Genomic DNA, 22724 nt, shown 5'->3' with positions numbered 1-22724 from the left:
TAGAAGTTACTTTATCCCATCCCCACAGCATAAATACATACATAACATAACTACTTTGATTTCAGCAGTGTGAGCCTGTGTACAACATTCATCATAATAAACAAGGCATGTTTCCCCAATTTAAAAAAAACTATTTTTAGCATCCCGCGTGCTAATTAGAAAAGCAGCAGTTGTTGATCACAAATTAGGACAACAGGAGGGCTTTGTAGGAGCCACCTCTGGATAGAATGCTGGCTGGCCCTACCCCCAGACAGTCCCTATTAGATTTGCTTTCTTAGCTTCTGAGCACTGGCTTGGTCCAAGCAGCACTCACATAATATCCCACACTGTATATGTTGAAGTTTTATACTTTATAAAACTTTTTGAAACTAGAATTTACTTAATTCCAGGCATCCAAACACGTACACTTGAATCACAAGCAAGGCAGAGCTCTCTGGATTTCCGAAAACCAGGGCTATTATAGGAGTCAGGGATAAGGTAGTGGGGCCAGTGCTCTCTGCCCAGAGCAGACGGCTAGTTGCCCTCCTGGCCAGCTGGCCAGGTCTGAGTGCTGAGCCTCAGGACACCCGGGTGGCAGTCGAGCACTGCCCCCATGGGCTGTATGACCTTCCATAAACTGCAGGCTCCATCTGGGCCTCGGTTTTCTTACCCTCCAAATATGGGTCTGTACTAGATCCAAGTCCAGCCAATAAACAATAACAAAGCACCCACTCTATGCCTGGTACTGTGGGGAATGCAGAGATTATACAGACTCCCTAAGGAGCTGACGTTCTAGTCAGGGAGCCAGGCCTGGAAGCAATTAACTATTATGCACGACAGAAAGATGTGTGAGTGGCTGAGTGGGGATGGAGGCCCCGTGTTGTGTTCTGGGGCCACAGAGGAAGGACTAAGCCATGGTGTACGGGCTGTGTAGCAAGGCTTCAAAGAGGAAGAGGATACATTTGAACTGGGCCTCAGAGGGTGAGTAGGAGTCTGGTGGGTGGGGAAGGGCACTTGGGTCGAAGAGCCAGCATCTGCAAAGGCAGGGGCTGGAAGGGGAAGACCCCCAGTGGAGCGCAGTGTGGACTGTGGAGCTGGGTTTCCAGTCCTGGTCTCTCCATACATCTACTGCTTTGGAGTCTGGAAGGAAGAGTCCTGGGAACCTGTTTTTTTTTTTTTTTTTTTTTTGCGGTACGCGGGCCTCTCACTGTTGTGGCCTCTCCCGTTGCGGAGCACAGGCTCCGGACGCGCAGGCTCAGCGGCCATGGCTTACAGGCCCAGCTGCTCTGCGGCATGTGGGATCCTCCCGGACTGGGGCACGAACCCGTGTCCCCTGCATCAGCAGGCGGACTCTCAACGACTGCGCCACCAGGGAAGCCCCCGGAACCTGTATTTCTAACAAGCTCCCTAAGTGATACTGACATGCGTGCAGCAGGTGTTAAGGGTTGAGAAAAAATATGAATGAATGAAATGAATGAATGAATGAATTAAAAAATGAACTTGACTTCAGCCAAGTCCCTTCCTCTCTCAAGATGCCTACCCTTTGTTCAAATAAAGGTGCTGGATCAGCCTGGTGGTTCTCAAACTGTGTTCCAAAAAAACCCCAGAATCTCCCAAAGTCCCTCAGAGACAGAGAGGAGCTGGAGAGGCTGAGAGGACAGGAGTCTGAGCCCCACCCACCCTCCTCTAGATCATCTCTCCTTTTATCTCTTTGCTGTTTTGTTTGTAGTAAAGGTTCCTTGGCTTCAAAGAACTTTTAAAACCACTGAATTGGATGATCCCCAAGAATTCCCAAGGAGAAATTAAAAAATTTCTTGAGGGCAGCAACGTATCTTTGGTGAGTATTTCTTGAACAAGTACGAACAGAACATAAGGCTGTTTTATCAGAAGCAAGTTATTTATTTTATCATTGTATTTTAAAATCTTTTGCTGTGGCCCAGAAATCAATGAGTGGAGAAAAAGGAAATGTGGTATAACAACCCAGTGGAATATTATGCAACCTTTAAAAAACGTTGTTGAGGAATAGTTGATACAATGGAAAATGAAGTGAGAAAATCAGATACAAAATTGCACAGAGACTATGATTTACACTATGGATCTTACACATCAGAATTACTGGACATGTAGGGGAACTTCTCAAAAAATTAAACACAGAGTTACCATATGACTCAGCAGTCCTACTTCTGGTTATACACCCAAAAGAACTGAAAGCAGGGACTCAAAGAGATACCTGTACACCGATGTTCAAGCAGCATTATTCACAATAGCCAAAAGGATGGAAACGACTCAAATGTCCATCCATGAGTGAATGGATAAACAAATGTGGTCTAGACACACAGTGGAATGTTATTTGGCCTTAAAAAGGGATGAAATTCTGACACATGCTTCAACATGGACAAAACTTGAAAACATTATGCTAAGTGAAATAAGCCAGACACAAAAGGACAAATATTGTATGATTTTACTTAGATGAGGTACCTAGAGTAGTTGAATTCATGGAGACAGAAAGTAGAATAGCAGTTACCAGGGGCTGCAAGGAGTGGGAAATGGGAAATTATTTGCTTAATTGGTTTGAGATGATGGAAAAGTTCTGGAGATGGACACTGGTGATGGTTGTCCAACTTGTAAATGTACTTAGTGCTACTGAATTGTACACTCAAAAAGTGTTAAAATGGTTTATGTTTATGCTTACCACAAAAACAAAACCTAGCTTCATGTGGTAAAAGCGGTGAATTCTGCGCGGTGAGATTATGGCAAAGTGATCACTTTATTCTTTCCACTTCTCTGCATTTTTCAAATGTGCTACAATGAGAATACGTTATTTTTAAAACCCAAAAAGCAGGGGCTTCCCTGGCAGTCCAGTGGTTAAGACTCCATGCTTCCACTGCAGGGGGGACGGGTTCGATCCCTGGCGGAACCCTGCCCGGGGAACTAAGATCCTGCATGCCGAGCAGTGTGGCCCCCATAAAAAACCAAAAACAAAAAAAAACAAAGCCAGATGAAGAGCAATTTAATTAAATAAAACTAGTGGTTCTCTGGTACTTTCCCAAGATGCATTGTTGTCTTTTATGTAAATGTAAGCAATACTTTCTGTACTTAATAAAAGCAGCCAAGTTCAAGGATGCCATCTAAAGAATACACCAAGCTGCTCAGTCAAAATAAACGACAGGCAGAGCAGTCCCCCTTTCTAAGGCTAGTTGTTCTTGTCTATATTTAAATAAATTTCAAATAAAAAAGGAACCAAAACAAATCCTCTAACGAGCCTCCCAAGAAGCTGTCTGGCTTGGAAAAGCTCAAACTGCAAACTGAAGAGAGAAAGAAAAATGGGGAACAGCTGGTGTTTTTTTAGGACACTAACTCACTGCAGCTGGGAAAGTGACTTTGTCAGTGGATTTCTATCCCTTCTGTTTCTGGAAAACGTTCTCGTGTAGAATGAATTCAGAATCCAGGAGAGGCTCGCCATCTGCATCACTGCAAATCCACTTCCTCCAGCACCTTTCACCCCAGATAAATGTCGAACAAAGATATAAAGACTATTGGTTTGAAGGACAGCCAATGTGTCTGCCGGCCAGGGTGCCCTCTGCCCTAGGTCGCGTGGGTCCACCTTCCTGGTGCCTGGGCCCTCTGCTCCGGGCTGGCTCAAGGGCAGACAGACCAGAAGGTAGCCTCCAAGATGAGCCGGCTGGGGCTACCCCTGGAGTGGCCCTTCCCTGGCTATGTGACCTTAGGCAGTGTCCTTTAGAGATTCAGTGTCCTTCCCTAGCCAATAGGCAGAACCCTTGCAGGGTTGCTAGGAGGGTTAAACAGTGCTGCTTGTGTGGAGTGTCTGCTGAGATGCTGGATGCATAACAGGTGCTCCCAAGCTTCCTCCTTTATTTCCTATAAGTTCACTGTCCAAGGCACGTATGTGTCTTGGTGGAGCATTGGTACCATATGTGATTAATGCTGACTGGTGGATTATAGGATTACAGTCAAATGATGGGGCGGAGAGAGGCTCCTTCAGATCTGGGGCCCAGGGCCAGCCCTGGAGGAGACATGGGAGGGGAACCAGCAGTCCCGCTGTCCTGGGTCTCCCTCCCACATTGACTGGCCAGCACAGAGCCCTTTCACAAGAAGTCTGTGTGGGATCCACAGAGCAGGTAGGTGGGCTCCATATTACAAATGGAGAAACAGGGGCTCAAAGAGGCTAACTGTCTTAGTCAAGGTCCCACAGTTCGTAAACAGCCAGTCTGAGGGTTTTCTAAAATTCCCTTGGCGTGAAGGCAAAGGGGGGTGGGTCCCAGTACTTTCAGCTCTGCCACTGACTCACTTGTTTAGTTAGTTGTTTATCTTCTGTCTCTTTCCTTTAAAAAAGTTTTAAAGAACTTGGGGGTGGGGGAAGAGAAAGATTCTCTGGGGCACTAAGCTAGATCGGTCTCCAATCTCTGGGCTTCGGTTTTTTCATTTATAAAATGAGGCACTTCCTGCCTTGGGACCTTTGCACGTGTTCTTCCCGCTGCCTGGGACACCTTTTCCCACCCCCCTCACACCCGTCTACCCCCTCCCTCCGTGTCCTTTAGGTCTCAGCTCCAATGTCACTTCCTAAGGGAAGAGTCTTATTCTCCTTGTAGCTTCCTGTTCTTTTCCTTGAGGGCAGGGAACACTCTTTGGACAAATATGCAAGATTGTTTGATTAATACCCACCTCCCCACCAGATGGAAAGTTCTTTGCTAATCAGCATCAGGCTGAGAGGTGGCATTCAATGGTATTTGTTGTACGTTGATTCAAAAAACCAGTTCTCCTCAGGGCTCTGCCAGCAGCCAGCTCTAGGATCTTAAGAAAGTGCTCTAAAAAGAGGGGATATATGTATTATATATGTATAACTGAGTCACTTTGCTGTACAGCAGAAACACAACATTGTAAATCAACTATAATCCAATAAAAAATAATTTTAAAAATTATATTTGATTGCCCAAAAAGTTCATTCGTGTTTTTCTGTAAGATGTTATGGAAAAACCCAAATGAACCTTTTGGCCAACCCAATAGTTTCTTAAGTGGCCCAAATTTTCAACAATAAAGTAATTATTAAATATATTATGAAAACATTTATACAATAAAGCATTACACAGTTAAAAAAAAAAAAAAAGGAAGTACTCTTCCATCCCCACCCACCTCCACCCCAGTCTCAGGTTCTCACCTAAGCAACCTGGAGAGGTGAACTGGGGCACCGACTAAATAGATCTCTGCCAGCTCAGCTCACACATTCTATGATTGCGTTGTCTCAAAAAGAAAAAACAAAACAAAACAAAAAAACCTAAGCCAAACCAAACCCTAAAACCAAAAACCAAAAGCCAGCGTGATTCCAGCATCCTCTATGACCTAGGCCAGGTTCCTACATCTGGGGGGCCTCAGTGTCCCTATCGACAAAATGAAGCATTTAGGCAAAATCTTCCAGCTCTTTCTACCTCCAGCTATTCTAATTCCCAAAAGGAAGGCCCCGCCCTCCCCTTGCCCTTCACCATGGACTCTACCTCAATCCAGGCTCACAAACAGGAAATGTGACATCCAGGAGCGGATGGGCCGCTTGTTTCTCTACAGCATGGGGGGCTGGCGGGGGAGCAAAGAGTCTCTGAACTTTTCCAACTAACGCCGGGACTCCATGCCCGAGACCTTTCTCAAGCAGTGTAGGCAGAGGGCGCTGTTGGGGTCTGGCTGGGCCTCCCATGCCCTTCCGGCCCCCACGTAACCACAGGGGGCCCCCCCGCAGCACAGAACCAGCAGATGAGCCTTCTTGGCGATGTTACCTTGTAATTGTTACTCTGATGCTTGACCCAAGGTGGTAAAACCTCAGGACAGAGCCCAAGGTGGTGTGTAGGACTCCTGGGCTCCAGCGCAGGCCCTGTGTGACCTTAGGGAAGTCCCCACCCCTCTCTGGGCCTGGGTTTCCCCATCCAGTTGAGTGAGAGGGCTGGATTGGGGGCTATGCCAGCTCCCTGCTTGCTCTGACATCTTCTTTATGAAGGCAGTACGCGGCCCTGATGAAGGGTCCCATCATCTCACCCGTACCTGAGTCCCAGATCTCTCCCCTACCATGTGGCCCTGGGAAATCGCTAAATCTTTCTGTGCTTCCTTGCCTCATTTATAAAAAAACAGGTTTCTGGGTGATGAAAAGGCAGGGCTCCTGTAAAGCTACTAGAACAGCGTCTGGAGTAAGTGCTCAGGAAGCGTTGAGTTGTTCCTGTTTGATGGTATCTCTGGTTTCTGAATCGCTCCTCTTCCCAGTGTGCTGACTGTAGAGGGGGCAGGCAGAACCTAGACAGCCCTACTTGCCCGGCAGTGGCAGTCCACGTCCAAGCCCCATCCCTCAGGGAAAGCCAACCTGAGTCTCAGTGTGAGCCACGCACCGTAGGAAAAGGGAACTATGCAGGGAAAGGCAGATGCCTGTCCAAAGCAGATGCATTGGGGGCATAGGCTGCTCCCTGGGGCTGCTGCGCACCAGAGAAGATCTCCAGCTGCACCCAGAGTCAGTAGTAGAGGGAGGGTCCCCGCCCATCTCCACCTTGCCCTGGAGGGGGACGACCTTGTGGAGGAGGGCAATGAGATGCAGAAGAAGATGCGGCTTCTGCCCGGAGCCTCCCAGGGAAGAGGAGGCTGGATTCAGTCATCTCAGCCTCAAGGGGAACAGGGAACAGAGAAGGGATGAGGATGATTCCCTCAGACAGCGCTGGTGGCCTCTCCCGTGGGGACATGGAGGTGTGGGCCTCACCATCTCCCTCCACTCCTCAGGGACCCAGGGAGGGTCCTGAACCCCGCCTGGCCTCAGTGTTCTCACCTGCAAAGGGAGGAGACTCCAACACCTGTTTCCACCAGCTGCTGTGAGTCTCAAAGTGGGGCTGCTGACAGATGCTGTTTGTTCCTCCACGAGGAGGGACAGAAATTGAGAGTAATTCACGTTTATGGTATTTTACCAAAGGGCCGGTCCACGGCAGACCAGAAATAAAGGAAGAAAGAAAGGACCGGTCTTTTACCTCACTGTCCTAAGATGTAAAGCATGATGCAGGAGACACGTAGGGTCCCTGTTCTGCCTCCCTCCTAGGGCTGCCCCACTTGGCTCCAGCGGGCTCTGTGTTCCAGGTGGAGCTGTGGGCGCCCATCCTGCTGGAACGACTCACCCAGGCAGACTTCTCTCCTTCACCCTAGAGCATTTCACCCAGCTGCAAATGCCACAGGCCTCAAAATATCTGCTGCCCCTGAACAGGCAGGCCCTGGCTCTCTCTCTGCACAGCCCAGAAGGCTGGGCTGGATGGGGCCAGTCATGGCAGCTCAAGGACTCAGTGCTGAAAGCCGTCCTCGGAGGAAAAGAATAAAACCGACGGTCCTAACAACCAGTGCACTGGCTTTTACCCTTGAGGCTGCTCAGTTGAGAATCCCTGTTTGGCTGCACTGTGGGGAAGGGACGCCTTTATCAGGTACAGAGACTTTTTATACCTGAAGGGAACCCTAGGGGTCTCTGCTCAAACTCTTTTCTTTTACAGATGAAGAGGCTCAAGGAAACATGCACCGTTTTGGGATTAATATATACACACTGCTGTATGTAAAACAGATAACTGACAAGGACCTGCTGAATAGCACAGGGAACTACATGCAATAGCTTTCAACAACTTATAAGGAAAAAAACCATATATATATATGAATCACTTTGCTGTACACCTGAAACTAACACAATTGTAAATCAACTCTATTTCAATTAAAAAAAAAAAGATGCACTTCATAGCAGAGGCAGGATTTGAACCCTCGAAGGGTCCTAGCCCTGCCTCTGCTTGAGCAGTTGATCCATGGTTATTGAGGGTCAACTACACGCACGCAGTGTTCTAAGCACTGGGGATTTGGCGACGAACCACCCAGGAAAGTCTTCTGTTCTCACAGAGCTCACATTCTAGTTGGTAAACAAATACACAAAATCAATAATTATAATTAACAAGTCATTAAAGACATAATTTCAGGTGGGGAAAAGGGTAATAAAGCCAATAAAAAGGCTGGCATGTTAGAGACTGCCTGAGGGTAGGGGAAGCTGCTGTTTGGCGGGATGGCCTATTTTCACTGGGTCCTCTGGAGTCCCCAAGGACCTCCCAAGCCAGTAGCATCCTGGAGCTGGCTCATGCTGACTTGCAAGAGCCAGCTGTTAAATTTTTAGCAACTTGGCGAGCAAGTTGTTAAACACAGCCATTATTAAAAATTAAATTCTATAAACTCACAACTAAGTGAATTACAGTAAGATCAAAGGTAATCATCAGGGCTTCCCTGGTGGCGCACTGATTGAGAGTCCGCCTGCCGATGCAGGGGACACGGGTTCATGCCTCAGTCTGGGAAGATCCCATATGCCGCGGAGCAGCTGGACACATGAGCCATGGCGGCTGAGCCTGCGCGTCCGGAGCCTATGCTCCGCAACAGGAGAGGCCACAACAGTGAGAAGCCCGCATACCGCAAAAAAAAAAAAAAAAAAAAAAAAGGAATCAAAACTCATCACTTCCTAATTGTTTTACTACATGCTATACCCTTGAGGTTATTTACATCTGCTGTATCTAGACATAGTGGAAAATACTTTACAAATACTTTACAGCAGCATGCTCCCAGCTCCTCCAGTGGTAGCTTGAAACTGGTCACAGTGGAAATATCTATACTATGGGAATTGGCAAATACCATGTAGTATCAGGGCTTTCTTTTTTTTTTTTTTTTGGCCTGGCCGTGCGGCTTGCAGGGATCTTCGTTCCCTGATCAGGGATCAAACCTGTGCCCCCTGCAGTGGAAGCGTAGAGTCCTAACCACTCGACCACCAGGGAAGTCCCTGGGCTTTCATTTTTCAAAGAGCTGGTCATGAAACATTTACTAGCATACCATGGCCTTCAGCTCTAATCCAGGCCTTCTGTGTTTGTGGGAGTCTGTTTTTCTGGGGAGAGTGTATGGTGGTGCAGCCCAACCCTCTTGGGGCTGTGTGTGAGGGCAGTGGCTACAGTCCTATGGCCGTGAACTTCCCTCTTCCTTTTTTAAGGCTTCCACAGCGAGGAAGCGAGTCTGGGATCTCTAAACAGATCTGTCAATTCCTGTAAAAGAACTGCTCTCTTCAACAGTATTTAATGAGGGCCTGTAAGATGGTGATTCATTCACTCCTCTGGTTTATTTTTGATAAGTTAAATCCTATCCTAAGTATACTGGGGAGGTAAACATTTAAAGGAACACCCTGCAGAGAATCTGTTTGTGTAAATGTGTGTGGTCACTTCTGAATTCCTCTAGATTTTCGTACGTTGGGTTTCTTCCTTCGAGAACATAACTGTTCTGATAACGGCGGAGTGAAGTTACTATTACTTCTACCAATAATAATGATAACAGTAGCTGCCATTGACTAGCACCATGTCAGGCACTAGACACACAGGTTATCTCTTAAATCCACACCAACCCATTTTACACATGAGAATGTTGAGGTTCAGGGGTTCAATAACTTGACTAAGGCCAGGCTGCCCCTCTGGAAGTTCCCCAGAACACCTTTCCCTCCCATAGCTGTGGTCCTGTGACTCTCCTTAGACCTGCAGGATTCTGTGACACTACTGGACCCCCTATCTCTGGTGACTTTGGAGGATTCTGTGACTTCTCAGCTTAGCGTCAGGAACCCTCTTCCACCACCAGAGCAGAACGAACCAAACACTCCCCCTGGTCATTCATCTGCACCTGGAATGCAGGAGAGTGACCCAGGCCTGGGCAGCTTTGCGTCCTAAAGAAGTAGCGCTAAGGTTCAGATGCCAGTGAAATGTTACAGCAGCTCCAGTGGCAGCAAAAGTGACAATTAGCTCCTGTTGGGAGACCCTAACTGTGTTGTCTGTTGTCCAACCTCTACTGGTTCTGCGCAGCTTGCTTTTCCAGCTTCCCCAGGGATACTGTGAGCAATAACAAAAAATTCTTCCAATGTGTGCCTCCTCCGCCCCAGCGAGCTATAATCTCCCTCGGCTGCTTGCAGCCATGACTTCTGACCGGTACCTCTTCTCAGGTGCTTCTTAATATACCAGCCGCAAACATTTACTAAGCCTTTTCATGCCAGGGAATGAATTCCTAAGCACTCAGTTTGCACATGAGACTATGAATTCCCCCTTCCTCTGCACAGCTCTGGTTAACATATGAAAATAGAGTTCGCAATAAAAATACCAACCTACAAACCACCATCGATCAACCGAGAGCAAATCCAGACCCAGTCCCTGCTCTCCGGGAGCCATATTCCCCTTAGAGAAAACCCCGCCCTTGATTTTGCAAAGTGTCTTGTCGTTCCCCACAGATGCCAGGCAAGTTCCTCTCGGAGACAGCTGGCCAGCCACTTGAGGACTCGTGGTTTCCCTGACGGAGGAGAAAGGATAGCTGCGCTTCTGCATGCAGATGCTACCAAACACAACCTCACCCCGCTGGGCAGCTGACCCATTGCCCCAGGCTCGCTCCCTCCTCGGTGTCGCTTCAGACACCAGGGCCATCTGGATTCTGGAACAGCCAGGGGGAAGATCAGGATGATTGCTTCTCAGAGCCTCTTCCCCGTGCGTGCCTGAAATACTCTTCCCTCTTCAGCCTCTATCTCCTGCAGGCTGCAGTTTGAAGGTCACTTCCTCAGGGAAGCCCTTCCTGACTACTTGCCCCGACAGCTACAGGCCCCTGTGACCCTCCACCCTGTACTTCTCCTTCTTGGCTCTCTCTGTGCACTTGGCTGTTTAATGACTGTCTCCCAAGCTAAATTCTACCGCTGCACGGGCAGGGATTGTACCTCTCTATTCACTGCTAATCTCAGGTGTCTAGCAGGGCACGTAGCAGACGCTCAATAAATTCTGGATGCTTTAACAATGAGAGAATGAAGTTCTGGCAGCTCAGTGAATGTTGAATGAATATGTGATTCAAAGCATGAGTCTTGGCAAGAGGTGTATCTTTTAGAACCACAGTTCCTGGTACCCAAACTCACAAATGGGGGCTCAAAACTTGATCCCTCTGCCCAAAGCAGCTGCTTCTCCCTTGCACATTTTTAGTTTGCATGTTCATTTCCTGTTGGTTTGGACTTTTCTGCGTTTTGTTTAACAGCAGATATTGCTCAGAGAGAAGTTTGCCAGATCATATAGCCTTGTATCATTTTGTTGACAGAGAAAATGAGGCTCCGACAGCTCCTGGGGCTGGCGGCACCAGCTTCAGTGGGGCAAGACGAGCTCACCTTCAGCCCAAAGCTCTTTTTAGTGTCCCTCCCACCCCCCATATGGGGCCAAGTCCAGGGCACGTGAAGCAAGTCTACAGAAGATAAGAACACCCAGACTGGGACGGAGTTTGAAACTTTTATTAAGAACTAATCATGGGCATCCCTGGTGGCGCAGTGGTTGAGAGTCCGCCTGCCGATGCAGGGGACACGGGTCCGCGCCCCGGTCCGGGAAGATCCCACATGCCGCGGAGTGGCTGGGCCCGTGAGCCGTGGCCGCTGAGCCTGCGCGTCCGGAGCTTGTGCTCCACAACGGGAGAGGCCACAACAGTGAGAGGCCCGCGTACCGCAAAAAAAAAAAAAAAAAAAAGAGGGAGCTAATCATAAGGGACTTCCCTGGTGGTCCAGACTCCGTGCTCCCAATGCAGGGGGCCCGGGTTCGATCCCTGGTCGGGGAACTAGATCCCACACGCATGCCACAGCTAAGAGTTCGCACGCCGCAACTAAGAGTCTGCATGCCACAACTAAAACCCGGCACAGCCAAATAAATAAATAAATAAATAAAACTAATTACAAGACCTTACCTCTCTCTCTCCAACCTCTTCCAGCTGCTACTTTTCACTCTCTCTGGCTAATTTCGGGCTGAGCCAGGCAGGAGCCCTCAGCTGGGCTGGGCATGGATCTGTGGCCCAGCCCCCTGGCCCCTCTTCAGAATCACCTTCACCCCCCCCCGCCCACAGCCCACCAGAGTCTCCAAGCCAAACTAGGTGTGGAGTCAAGACTGGGCTTTCATGCCTTAGTTCTGCTACTTCGTTCTTGAGAGACTTTGGCCAAAAGATCAAAACTCTAAGCCTCAGTTTCCCCACATGTAAAATGGGGGAAATAATTCCTGCTTTGCCGACTTCACAGGGCTTCTGTGAGCCTCAAGCAAGGTGGATATACGATCTCACTTGTCTAACTGTCCACTAGTGTAGGGACCTCTAGTGAGAACAACTCTACAGTATTTTTCCGTTCCCTCCAGGGTCTTGCGATCAACCCATAACCAGCCGACCTCTTCCAGAGCCCAATCCTCTATCCATCCTCTCAGCCATGCAACCCTCTTGACCACATGCTTCTAGAAATCCTTTCTCCCTCTGCCTTCCCAGATGTGCTCCTTCTGTCTCAGACCACTCACTCTCCAGTTAGGACCTGGCCCAAGCAGCAGCTCCATGCTTTCTCCTGCCCTCCACTTCTGCCCACCCCACACGGCCTGAGACAGGCACTGCAGGAAGGACAGGCCCTACACCAGCTCCCCGGAGAACGCCTGGGTTCGGTTTCCCCTGGGACACAAAATGTAAGCACACTGCCTCGGGTCTCCACCCTGCTGCCCTCGCCGCCTCTCCTTTAGGAGACTCTGTTTGGCAATAAAGCCAGAGCCCAAGTCCTGGCAAGAGCCGCAGCCTGACCGTAGGCAGCTGAGGTCTGTGGCCTCCACACCAGTGTTGAGACAAAGTGAGCAGATTAGTTCCTTGGCTGGAGATTTCAATGACATATTTTTACTTCCCTTTTTTAGAACTGCAAGGACTTTTATTTATTTATTTATTTAGTTTTTTTTTTTTGATGTGGACCATTTTCAAAGTCTTTATTGAATTTGTTACAATATTGCTTCTTTTTTTTTTTCTTCTTCTTCTTATTGCTTCTGTTTTTTGTTTTGGTTTTTTGGCCGTGAGGCATGTGGGATCTTAGCTCCCCGACCAGGGATCGAACCCGCACCCCCTGCATTGGAAGGCAAAGTCTTAACCACTGGACTGCCAGGGAAGTCCCTGCAAGGACTTTTGTAAATAATTCTGAGTTAAGTATACTAAATGATGACCCCTTTGCCTTCAGTCCGCAGTCCAAATGTACATTACTTTTTGATTTCCCAGACTGGCCTACATGGCCTCCCTCTCGCAGGACTGAGGGTGAAGCTTTTATCAGCAGACCTTTCAGCCCAGGCTGAGAGGGGAGGTATTTTGCCCTGGGTCTGACAGGCATTAAGGGTGCAAACTCAGGCAGTGGGCCTCCAGAGGCCACTCTCAGCCAGCAGCGTGGGTCAGGTAAAGAGCACTGTGGTCACGTGCACAGTGCGCTCCAGCAGCTTAGAGTCGAGGAGGGGAGGAATGATGACATGCGACAGAATGTATCTGGGGTGTGTACTGCAGGGTGCCCAGAGACTTGGGGGGAGGAAGGGGAATGCCTAATTCATGGGGGGCAGGATGAAGAGACTGCCATCTCAGAGAGGGTGATGGTTAAGCCGGGTCTTGAAGGATGAGTGGGAGTCTGTGAGTGGGCTTGCGGGGGAGGCGGGGAGGGTGTTCTAAGCAGAGGGAGCAGCATGGGGAAAAGCCCAGAGCGGGTTTCAGGAATTGCAGTCGTTCCCTCGGGCTGGAGCAGAAGTTCCAAGGGGTGGGGAGGTGAGGGATGAGAATTTCAAAGACCTTGGATGTCACCTAAAGGGATATGTGCTTTATCCTGAGAGCAGAGGGGAGCCTTGGAAAGATGGAAAATGCCGATCAATTTGGTGTCTAGAAAGAGCACTTGGGCTGCAAGGAGAGGGTGTGCGGGAGGGTGCGAGTCTGGAGCAGAGAACAGGGAGCACAAAGCAGCAAGGTCCAGGATGAACGAGCTGCACGCCGACTCAGCAGGCACAGCTGGGTCAGGGGCGGGGGGTGATGACGCCTAGATAGAGGGATATAGAGACTTGAAAGGCCATTGCCATGCTTGAGGAAAGGGGAACAATGGTACCAAAGAGCAGTGTGATGGGGATTAGTTTGGAGAGATAAAGATAGGTGGGGACCTGTGTGAGGGAGTTTCTAACAAATATATGTGGTCAACTGGATTGCTGTTCCCAAGTATCCATTCCAGGCCAATAGGTAGAGGACATATATCTCTGTCCCATTGACTTTGGACTTGGTCATATGACTGGCTTTGACCAAAGGAATATGGGTAGAAGTGATCATGAGCCAGTTCAGAGACTTTAAGAAGCATCAAATCATCTCTTTCTTCCTCTAGCTCTCACCATAAAATAACATATACCAGGTAGAAGCAGCAGCTTCAGCCTGGGTCCTGGGAGGAGAAGATACAGGGAGCAGATATTCTGTCTGGCTGGCACCCAGAGCAGATCTACAAAACCATGCAGTTGCGACTGCCCTCCAACTGACGTGTAGTGTGAGTAATAAATAAACCTTTGTGGTCATAAACTACGAGTTGGGGGGGATGTTTGTTATGCAGCAAAAGCTAACTGATATACACTCTATATATGAGATGAGATGGAAGCAGGTGGTGAAGAACCTCACACGTCATGATTAGGAGTTGTCCACATGGAGAGTCAACAGAGAATTTGGTAGTTGATGAAGCTTCTCCATCTATTTTCAAAGCCAACCCTCCCCACTCCCTCCTACTCCTCCCAGCACCTTGCTGTATTGGCCATCCCTTCCCTCTCCTGGACTAAATCCTTCCCCTGAGCCTATATCTCCCTTATCTTTTCCATCCTAAAGTCCTTTTCTTCACCCTGTCTTCCTCCAACTATAGCTCAATCCCTCCTCTGACTTTCTCAAACAAACTTCTTCAAAGAGTTGACTCTACTCACCATCTCCAGTTCTTTCTCTCTCACCTACTAGCAACCTAGTGCCCTCCACTCCACCAAAACCACTCCCAGTATATTTCAGTAATCTCCTAATTGCCCAGTGCAATCCAGTCTTTATCTTCCTTGATTGCTCCACACCATTTAGCTTGGAACTAAATTCAGTATCTCCCTGCCCAACCTCAGACATTCCTCTTTCCATATTTTCTCAGCTAGTGGCACCATCCAATGACCCATGACAAAAAGCCAACAGGAGATAATGAATTCTGTTCTGGATTTGTCCAGTCTGCAGTGCCTTTGAGACATCCAAGAAGAGATACCCAAAGGGCACTTAAACATGTGATTTGGGGGGCTTCCCTGGTGGCGCAGTGGTTAAGAGTCCGTCTGCCGATGCAGGGGACACGGGTTCGTGCCCCAGTCCAGGAAGACCCCACGTGCCGCGGAGCGGCTGGGCCCGTGAGCCGTGGCCGCTGAGCCTGCACGTCCGGAGCCTATGCTCCGCAACGGGAGAGGCCACAACAGTGAGAGGCCAGCGTACCGCAAAAAAAACCCAAAAAAACCCAGAAGGTATAAGACACCATTACCCAGGCACTAAAGTGGCTAAAATAAAAAAGACAGACAATACCAAATACTGTCAAGGATGTGGAATAATTATGTCTTATACATCGCTGTGGGGATGTAAAATGGTATACTCTATGACCCAACAATTTCACTTCTAAGTGATAACAAATGACCACAAAAGATTTCTACGAGAAATAATAGTCCAGGGACTTCCCTGGTGGCACAGTGGTTAAGAATCTGCCTGCCAGTGCAGGGGACACGGGTTTGATCCCTGGTCCGGGAAGATCCCACATGCTGCGGAGCAACTAAGCCCATGCGCTACGACTACTGAGCTCGCATGTCTAGAGCCCGTGCTCCGCAACAAGAGAAGACACTGCAGTGAGAAGCCTGTGTACCTCAATGAAGAGTAGTCCCTGCTCGGCAAAACTAGAGAAAGCCTGCACGCAGCAACGAAGACCCAATGCAGCCAAAAATAAAAAAGAAAGAAAGAAAGAAAGAATAGCCCAGATTGGAAATAACCCAAATATTCATCAACAGGAGAATAAATATGCAAATGATAGTATATCCATAAAATGGAATACGACTCAGCACTAAAAAGGAACAAACTACTCATATACACAATAACACAGGTGAATTTAACAAACATCACATTGAATGAAATAAGCCAGACGTGAAAGAGACACACAGTATGATTCCATTTATGTGGAGTCCAGGAGCAGACAAAATTAATCAATGGCGAGGAAAATCAGAAAATGGCTGCTTGGAAGGGCAGAAGAAAAATTCATTGGAAATGGGAACTTTCTAAGATGATGCAAATATTTCATATCTCATTTTGGGTGGTGGTTACATAGGTGCAAACAACTTTCAAAACTTGTTGAACCCAATACTTAACCATCTGTGGATTTTATCACATGGAAATTATACTTCAGTTAAAAATTAGGAAAAGAAAATAATTCTAAAGTGTCTAGAAAATAAAAGCTAAAATAAAGACAATGTACAGGGTGGAAAATACATTCAGTTCAAATATATCAATAATTATATTTATGCTGTGAATGCACCTATATTCATGTCCAGCCTCCCCCTTAACCCAGCCCCCCTTTCAGCCATTCTCCCCTCACCCTTGCCCCCATCTCAATGACATCTGTCCATTAACCGTTCTCTAGCCATCATGAGAGATGATGTAATGCAAAGAGCAGAAGCCTTAGAGCCAGACAGAGCTGCTTTCAAATCCCGGCTGCAATTTAGGAGCTGAGTGCCCACGGGCATGTTACTTGGCCTCTCCACACCTTCATTTCCCCAACTATAAAGGAGGTTGATGATACCTGTTGGGCTGGGCTAAGAAAGGGGCAGTGTGCTGATTAGTTTCTGGGGAACCTAATTCTTTTGACCTCAGCCTGTGAAACCAACTTGCATGTGAAAGGCCCACTGAAGGCCTGGAAAAGCTCAGAGGATGAGACTCCTGGGCTTCTTCTCCCTCAAGGGTAGGGAGGCAGCCCTGGGGCCCTGGAGTTAGGGTTTAGGCTGGTTGGTGCTAAGAGGTGAGCCGGTGCCTCAGAGCCACCAGGGCCAGGAAAAGGCGTTGCTGACCTAGGACTAAGGAGACAGGTTTCCTGGCTAGGCTTGGCCACTGGCGGACCTTGCCCAAATCACTGTGCACACCTCTAGATTTAGTTTCTCCACCAAAGATGGCCAGATCAGACTGGATCTGAAGAATCTGATACCAAAAACAGCCTCTGGGGTTTCCTAATATATAGAAGAGGCAAAGGCAGAACTGAACCGGTTCTGTCTGAAAGAAGGAAGGGAAGGACCAGAGCCCTGCTGCCTAGGCTCCCCTCCCCCACCATGGTGCCCCTTGAGCCAGGACCCTAGGCTTCCCAGGGACAAAGTTTGAAATCTCCCTGACCAGGTAAACCCTAGGGTCTTTTTCAGCTCTGTCTTATTCAGTCATTGCGCACCTGTTACATGTAACAATAACTGGGAATCTGCACCTGCCCCCCAAGCCTGGTAGAGGAGGCAAGGTACACCCAGAATTAACTCCGAGCAAGGTAGAAAGTGCTGAGTGTAGCCAAAGAAGCGCAGAAGTACAACAGAACATCCACATCCTTCCCCTACGTACACACGCGCGCCCACACACACGCACATACACAGCCCCTTGGCACTTGGCATTTCCTTACTCACTGCAGTATCTCTATTTCGTAGTTATGGAAACTGAGGCTCTCCCTGGGAAAGGGTTTCCCAGCTAGGAGGCGGCGAGGCCAGGGCTACCCCCTCCCTCACCCCGTACATCCTGCCTCCTGAGACCCACCTATTTCTAAGTAAATGAAGGAGGCAGCAAGGCCTGCTCAGGGGCCAGAAGGAGCGCAAACGACAAGCAGAGCTACAAACGCAGCCGCCGGGGTCTCGGGTCTTTCCTGGGGGAGGAGCGCGCTCGCAGACAGCCTCCACGCCTCCCTCCCTCCCTGGCCCGCGGGAAGATCGGGGAATCTCAAGTCGCTCTGCTTTCTCTCTTCGCGCGCTGACATTTTTTTCCACTTTACTGTTTCTTGGACGCCTTTCAAGAGTGTGTGCAATCATTCTGTTTAGCTGTTTTTCTGCCATTTTCAAACGCGGAGTGGTGTCCCTTTGAGTGGGAACGTGGTGGTTTGAAGACCTGAAGGGCTTCGCCTCCCATCACCCCGATGCAGCAGGCCTGGTAGCTGCCAAAGTTAAAATGTTTGAAACTTTCCCGGTGCTGGGTGTTGGGTTGATCCTCGGCTCTCTGAGCTCCCCGACCTCTCCCGCTCCGTGCCCCGGCTCTCGGGGGTTCCTGCGCCCCTCACTTCACCCTCCCAGGCTCCCCCTTCCCGGAGGCATCCTCTTCCCATCTGGTCCTGGGCGATGGAGCCCTTCCCCCATCCTGCTCCATACACGGGGGCAGAACCCTCTCTCCTTTCGAGACTTCCTCGGTGGTCCGGCCCCGCGCCCCCTGAGCCTGCCCTCTCCCGCCTCCACCTCGCGAACCCCGTGGGAAGCCCTCCCCGCGGCCCTTCAGGCCCGAGTCTGGAAGGCTGGGCAGAAGCAGCGACAGGGACAGGATGGGGACAGAGACGGGGTCGGAGTTGGGCGCAGTGGTAGCGACAAGAACAAAAGCGGGGACACAGGCAGGGCAGCAACAGGGCAGGGCCGGCGCGGTGGCCCGTCCTCTCCCCGCGCCGCCCTCACTCGGCGCCCGCCGCCCCGGGCCGGGCCGGGCTCGCGGCCCCTGGGGGCTCGGGCGGCGCCCCGCGGGACCCACCTGATCCGCAGAAGCTGGGCGCGCTCGGGGCTGACCTGCGCCTCGGATCCCGGCCCCGGCGTCGTCCTCGGCTGCCCGAACAGTCGGCGCGCTGCCTCTGCCCGAGCCCGGCGGGGCGTGCCGGGGCGGGGTGTGCCGCCTGCGCTCGGGCCGGCCGGCCACCGGGCGCTCCTCCGGGGCGGCGGGAAGCGCGCGGCGGGCAGGGGCGCGAGGAAGCGGGCGGGCGCTGGGCAGCGGGCGGCGAGCTCCCCGCTCGGCCCGGCCCGCGGTTGTTTGTGCAGAGAGGGTCCCGCCCCGGACACGGCGGCTGGGAGGCCGGGCGCGCGAGTGCGCGACTGCCGGTGCGCGTGTGTGTCTGGTGGCGGGGAGGCGCAGGGGGTGTTTGTTTCATTTTCACTCAGGCAGAAAAAAGCCTGAAACCAGCAAAAAAAGAAAAGAAAATCCCTGGTGACGGTGGCTGGGCCTCTTTGCCTTCCCGGGCCTGCACGTGGTGGGGGAAGGGTGGGGAGGGGTGGGGGAGGGGTGGCGGGGACCCGGATCATCGGAGGGTGGGGTGGGGTCTGTCTCCCCTTACCGCAGGGAGAGGCCCCGGTGCCCTGGCGCCCCGCCAAACACGGGGGAGCGGAGAGCCTGGGAGGTCTGATCCACCATTTGTTTCCTGGGGAAGGAAGGGCGCAGAGGTAGACAGCGACAGGCCTGCGGGCTGGAGCTGTTCTCGCCGGACCTCCCCACCCCCCCGCCAAGTTCTGAGCTCCCCCCGACCCAAGTCCTCCAAGTCCTGAGATCCCGACTGCAGGGGCTGGTCAGTGGGCACCTAGCGCGGCCCCTGCCCAGGTTTGTTCGCAGACTTAGTGGTCTTTGGGCCCAGAGTTTCTCACACAGAACTCTACACACGCCCTGGGGGTCTCTACTAGAATTATTTTAGAAGGGAACTAAAGAAAAAAAAATCTATTTCAGAGTTTGTGCTTCTGTGGCCAGTATGACAACCATTCACTTTGGTGAGTTGATGCAGGTACATCCGGCTCACTTAGTCCTACACTGGCAACCACGACGGTCACCTCACTTCTTGGGCTCCCAGACCATCTATTTTGCTGGTGCAAAACTCAACATTTTCTTTTGCCAGGATCATTTGCCATTGAACTTCAATTTCAGACACTAAGAAATTAGCTTCTCAAGTACTTTAATGCATTGGAACTATAATTTGACACCATGAAGATGGCACAGAGCCTGGGTGTGGTGTATAATTTTAATTGTTTTGTGCTAATGAGAAAAGAACAAGGCCTGATTGAATACTTGAAGGATACACAGAGGCTGCAGGGGGCCAGGTGAGGTCTTGGAGCTTGGGAGAACAAAGTTTCCTGATGGGCGCAGTGGAGTAAACAGTGGGAGAATTGAATCATCAACCCCACACAGTGGCTCAGCAAGGAGGAGTTCCATGGCAATCAGTACAATAAATACTTTGCAAAAGCATAAAATGCTCCATTATTGTCTTTGGAGAAGTCACTTGTAATAGTTCATTAGTGGTGAGTATCACAGTAAATATACAATGAGTGATGTTATACCAAATGCATTATTTCCCAATTTTCATTATTGCATTCGAGAATGCATTGTTTAAATTGCTCAGCCGACCAAACTGGATAATAAATGAGTTTTTTTTTTTTTTAAAGGAAACTATGACAGTAATTCTAATCCTAAAGATGCTACCAGGAAACTACTAGAGCTAATCAATGAATTTGGTAAAGTAGCAGGATACAAAATTAATGCACAGAAATCTCTTGCATTCCTATACACTAATGATGAAAAATCTGAAAGAGAAATTAAGGAAACACTCCCATTTACCACTGCAACAAAAAGAATAAAATACCTAGGAATAAACCTACCTAAGGAGACAAAAGACCTGTATGTAGAAAACTATAAGACACTGATGAAAGAAATTAAAGTTGATACAAACAGATGGAGAGATATACCATGTTCTTGGATTGGAAGAATGAACATTGTGAAAATGACTGTACTACCCAAAGCAATCTACAGATTCAATGCAATCCCTATTAAACTACCACTGGCATTTTTCACAGAACTAGAACAAAAAATTTCACAATTTGTATGGAAACACAAAGGACCCTGAATAGCCAAAGCAATCTTGAAAAAGAAAAACGGAGCTGGAGGAATCAGGCTCCCTGACTTCAGACTATACTACAAAGCTACAGTAATCAAGAGAGTACGGTACTGACACAAAAACAGAAATATAGATCAATGGAACAGGATAGAAAGCCCAGAGATAAAACTACACACATATGGTCAACTTATCTTTGATAAAGGAGGCAAGAATATACAATGGAGAAAAGACATCCTCTTCAATAAGTGGTGCTGGGAAAACTGGACAGCTACATGTAAAAGAATGAAATTAGAACACTCCCTAACACCATGCACAAAAATAAACTCAAAATGGATTAAAGACCTAAATGTAAGGCCAGACACTATAAGACTCTTAGCGGAAAACTTAGGCAGAACACTCTATGACATAAATCACAGCACGATCCTTTTTGACCCACCTCCTAGAGAAATGAAAATAAAAACAAAAATAAATGGGACCTAATGAAACTTAAAATCTTTTGCACAGCAGAGGAAACCATAAGCAAGACAAAAAGACAACTCTCAGAATGGGAGAAAATATTTGCCAACGAAGCAACTGATGAAGGTTTAATCTCCAAAATTTACAAGCAGCTCATGCAGCTCAATATCAAAAAAACAAACAACCCAATCCAAAAATGGGCAGAAGACCTAAATAGACATTTTTCCGAAGAAGATATACAGATTGCCAACAAACACATGAAAGGATGCTCAACATCACTAATCATTAAAGAAATGCAAATCAAAACTACAATGAGGTATCACCTCACACTGGTCTGAATGGCCATCATCAAAAAATCTGCAAACAATAAATGCTGGAGAGGGTGTGGAGAAAAGGGAACCCTCTTGCACTGTTGGTGGGAATGTAAATTGATACAGCCACTATGGAGAACAGTTTGGAGGTTCCTTAGAAAACTAAAAATAGAACTACCATACGACCCAGCAATCCCACTACTGGGCATATACCCTGAGAAAACCATAATTCAAAAAGAATCATGTACCACAATGTTCATTGGAGCTCTATTTACAATAGCCAGGACATGGAAGCAACCTAAGTGTCCATAGGCAGATGAATGGATAAAGAAGACATGGCACATATATACAATGGAATATTACTCAGCCATAAAAAGAAACGAAATTGAGATGTTTGTAGTGAGGTGGATGGACCTAGAGACTGTCATACAGAGTGAAGACTGTCATACAGAGTGAAGTAAGTCAGAAAGAGAAAAACAAATACCGTATGCTAACACATATATATGGAATCTAAAAAAAAAAAGGTTCTGAAGAACCTAGGACAGGAATAAAGATGCAGATGTAGAAAATGGACTTGAGGACATGGTGAGGGGGAAGGGTAAGCTGGGAAGAAGTGAGAGAGTGGCATGGACATATATACACTACCAATGTAAAATAAATAGTTAGTGGGAAGCAGCTGCATAGCACAGGGAGATCATCAGCTCAGTGCTTTGTGACCACCTAGGTGGGTGGGATAGGGAGGGTGGGAGGGAGATGCAAGAGGGAGGGGATATGGGGGTATATGTATATGTATAGCTGATTCACTTTGTCATAGAGCAGAAGCTAACACACCATTGTAAAGCAGTTATACTCCAATAAAGATGTTAAAAAAAATGCTGTAATTCCCCATGCTATACAATATATCCTTGTTGCTTAAAAAAAAAAGAAAACATTGTTCTGAAGAACCTAGGGGCAGGACAGGAATAAAGATGCGGACATAGAGAATGGACTTGAGGACACGGGGAGGGGGAAGGGTAAGCTGGGACTAAGTGAGAGTGGCATGGACATATATACACTACCAAATGTAAAATAGATAGCTAGTGGGAAGCAGCCGTGTAGCACAGGGAGATCAGCTCGGTGCTTTGTGACCACCTAGAGGGGTGGGATAGGGAGGGTGGGAGGGAGACACAAGAGGCAGGAGATATGGGGATATATGTATACGTATAGCTGATTCACTTTGTTATACAGCAGCAACTAAC

At 48.7% G+C, this 22724-nt stretch overlaps 1 protein-coding gene across 5 annotated transcripts in view; it reads right to left on the bottom strand.

The window, feature by feature from the left end:
• Nucleotides 1–18939, bottom strand: part of GGTA1 (glycoprotein alpha-galactosyltransferase 1 (inactive)) — a 67013-nt gene extending 48074 nt beyond the window's left edge. The window contains exon 1 of one of the 5 annotated variants that reach the window (XM_060101444.1): nucleotides 18604–18939. Coding sequence is in view for 3 of the 5 variants with exons in the window: in XM_060101442.1 (XP_059957425.1) it covers nucleotides 4663–4717 (55 nt within the window). In the remaining 2 variants the exon portion in view is untranslated. Of the gene's footprint in view, nucleotides 1–4662; nucleotides 4718–18603 lie in introns of those variants that run through there. The other 4 variants (XM_060101443.1, XM_060101442.1, XM_060101440.1 and 1 more) reach the window with 4 other exon arrangements.
• Between the last annotated feature and the right edge of the window lie 3785 nt (nucleotides 18940–22724).

The sequence above is a fragment of the Mesoplodon densirostris genome, chromosome 6 (assembly GCF_025265405.1).
Source record: "Mesoplodon densirostris isolate mMesDen1 chromosome 6, mMesDen1 primary haplotype, whole genome shotgun sequence".
Classification (NCBI taxonomy): Eukaryota; Metazoa; Chordata; class Mammalia; order Artiodactyla; family Ziphiidae; genus Mesoplodon; species Mesoplodon densirostris.
Note: the sequence above shows the minus strand (reverse complement) of the source record. Positions and strands in the feature narration are given on the sequence as shown.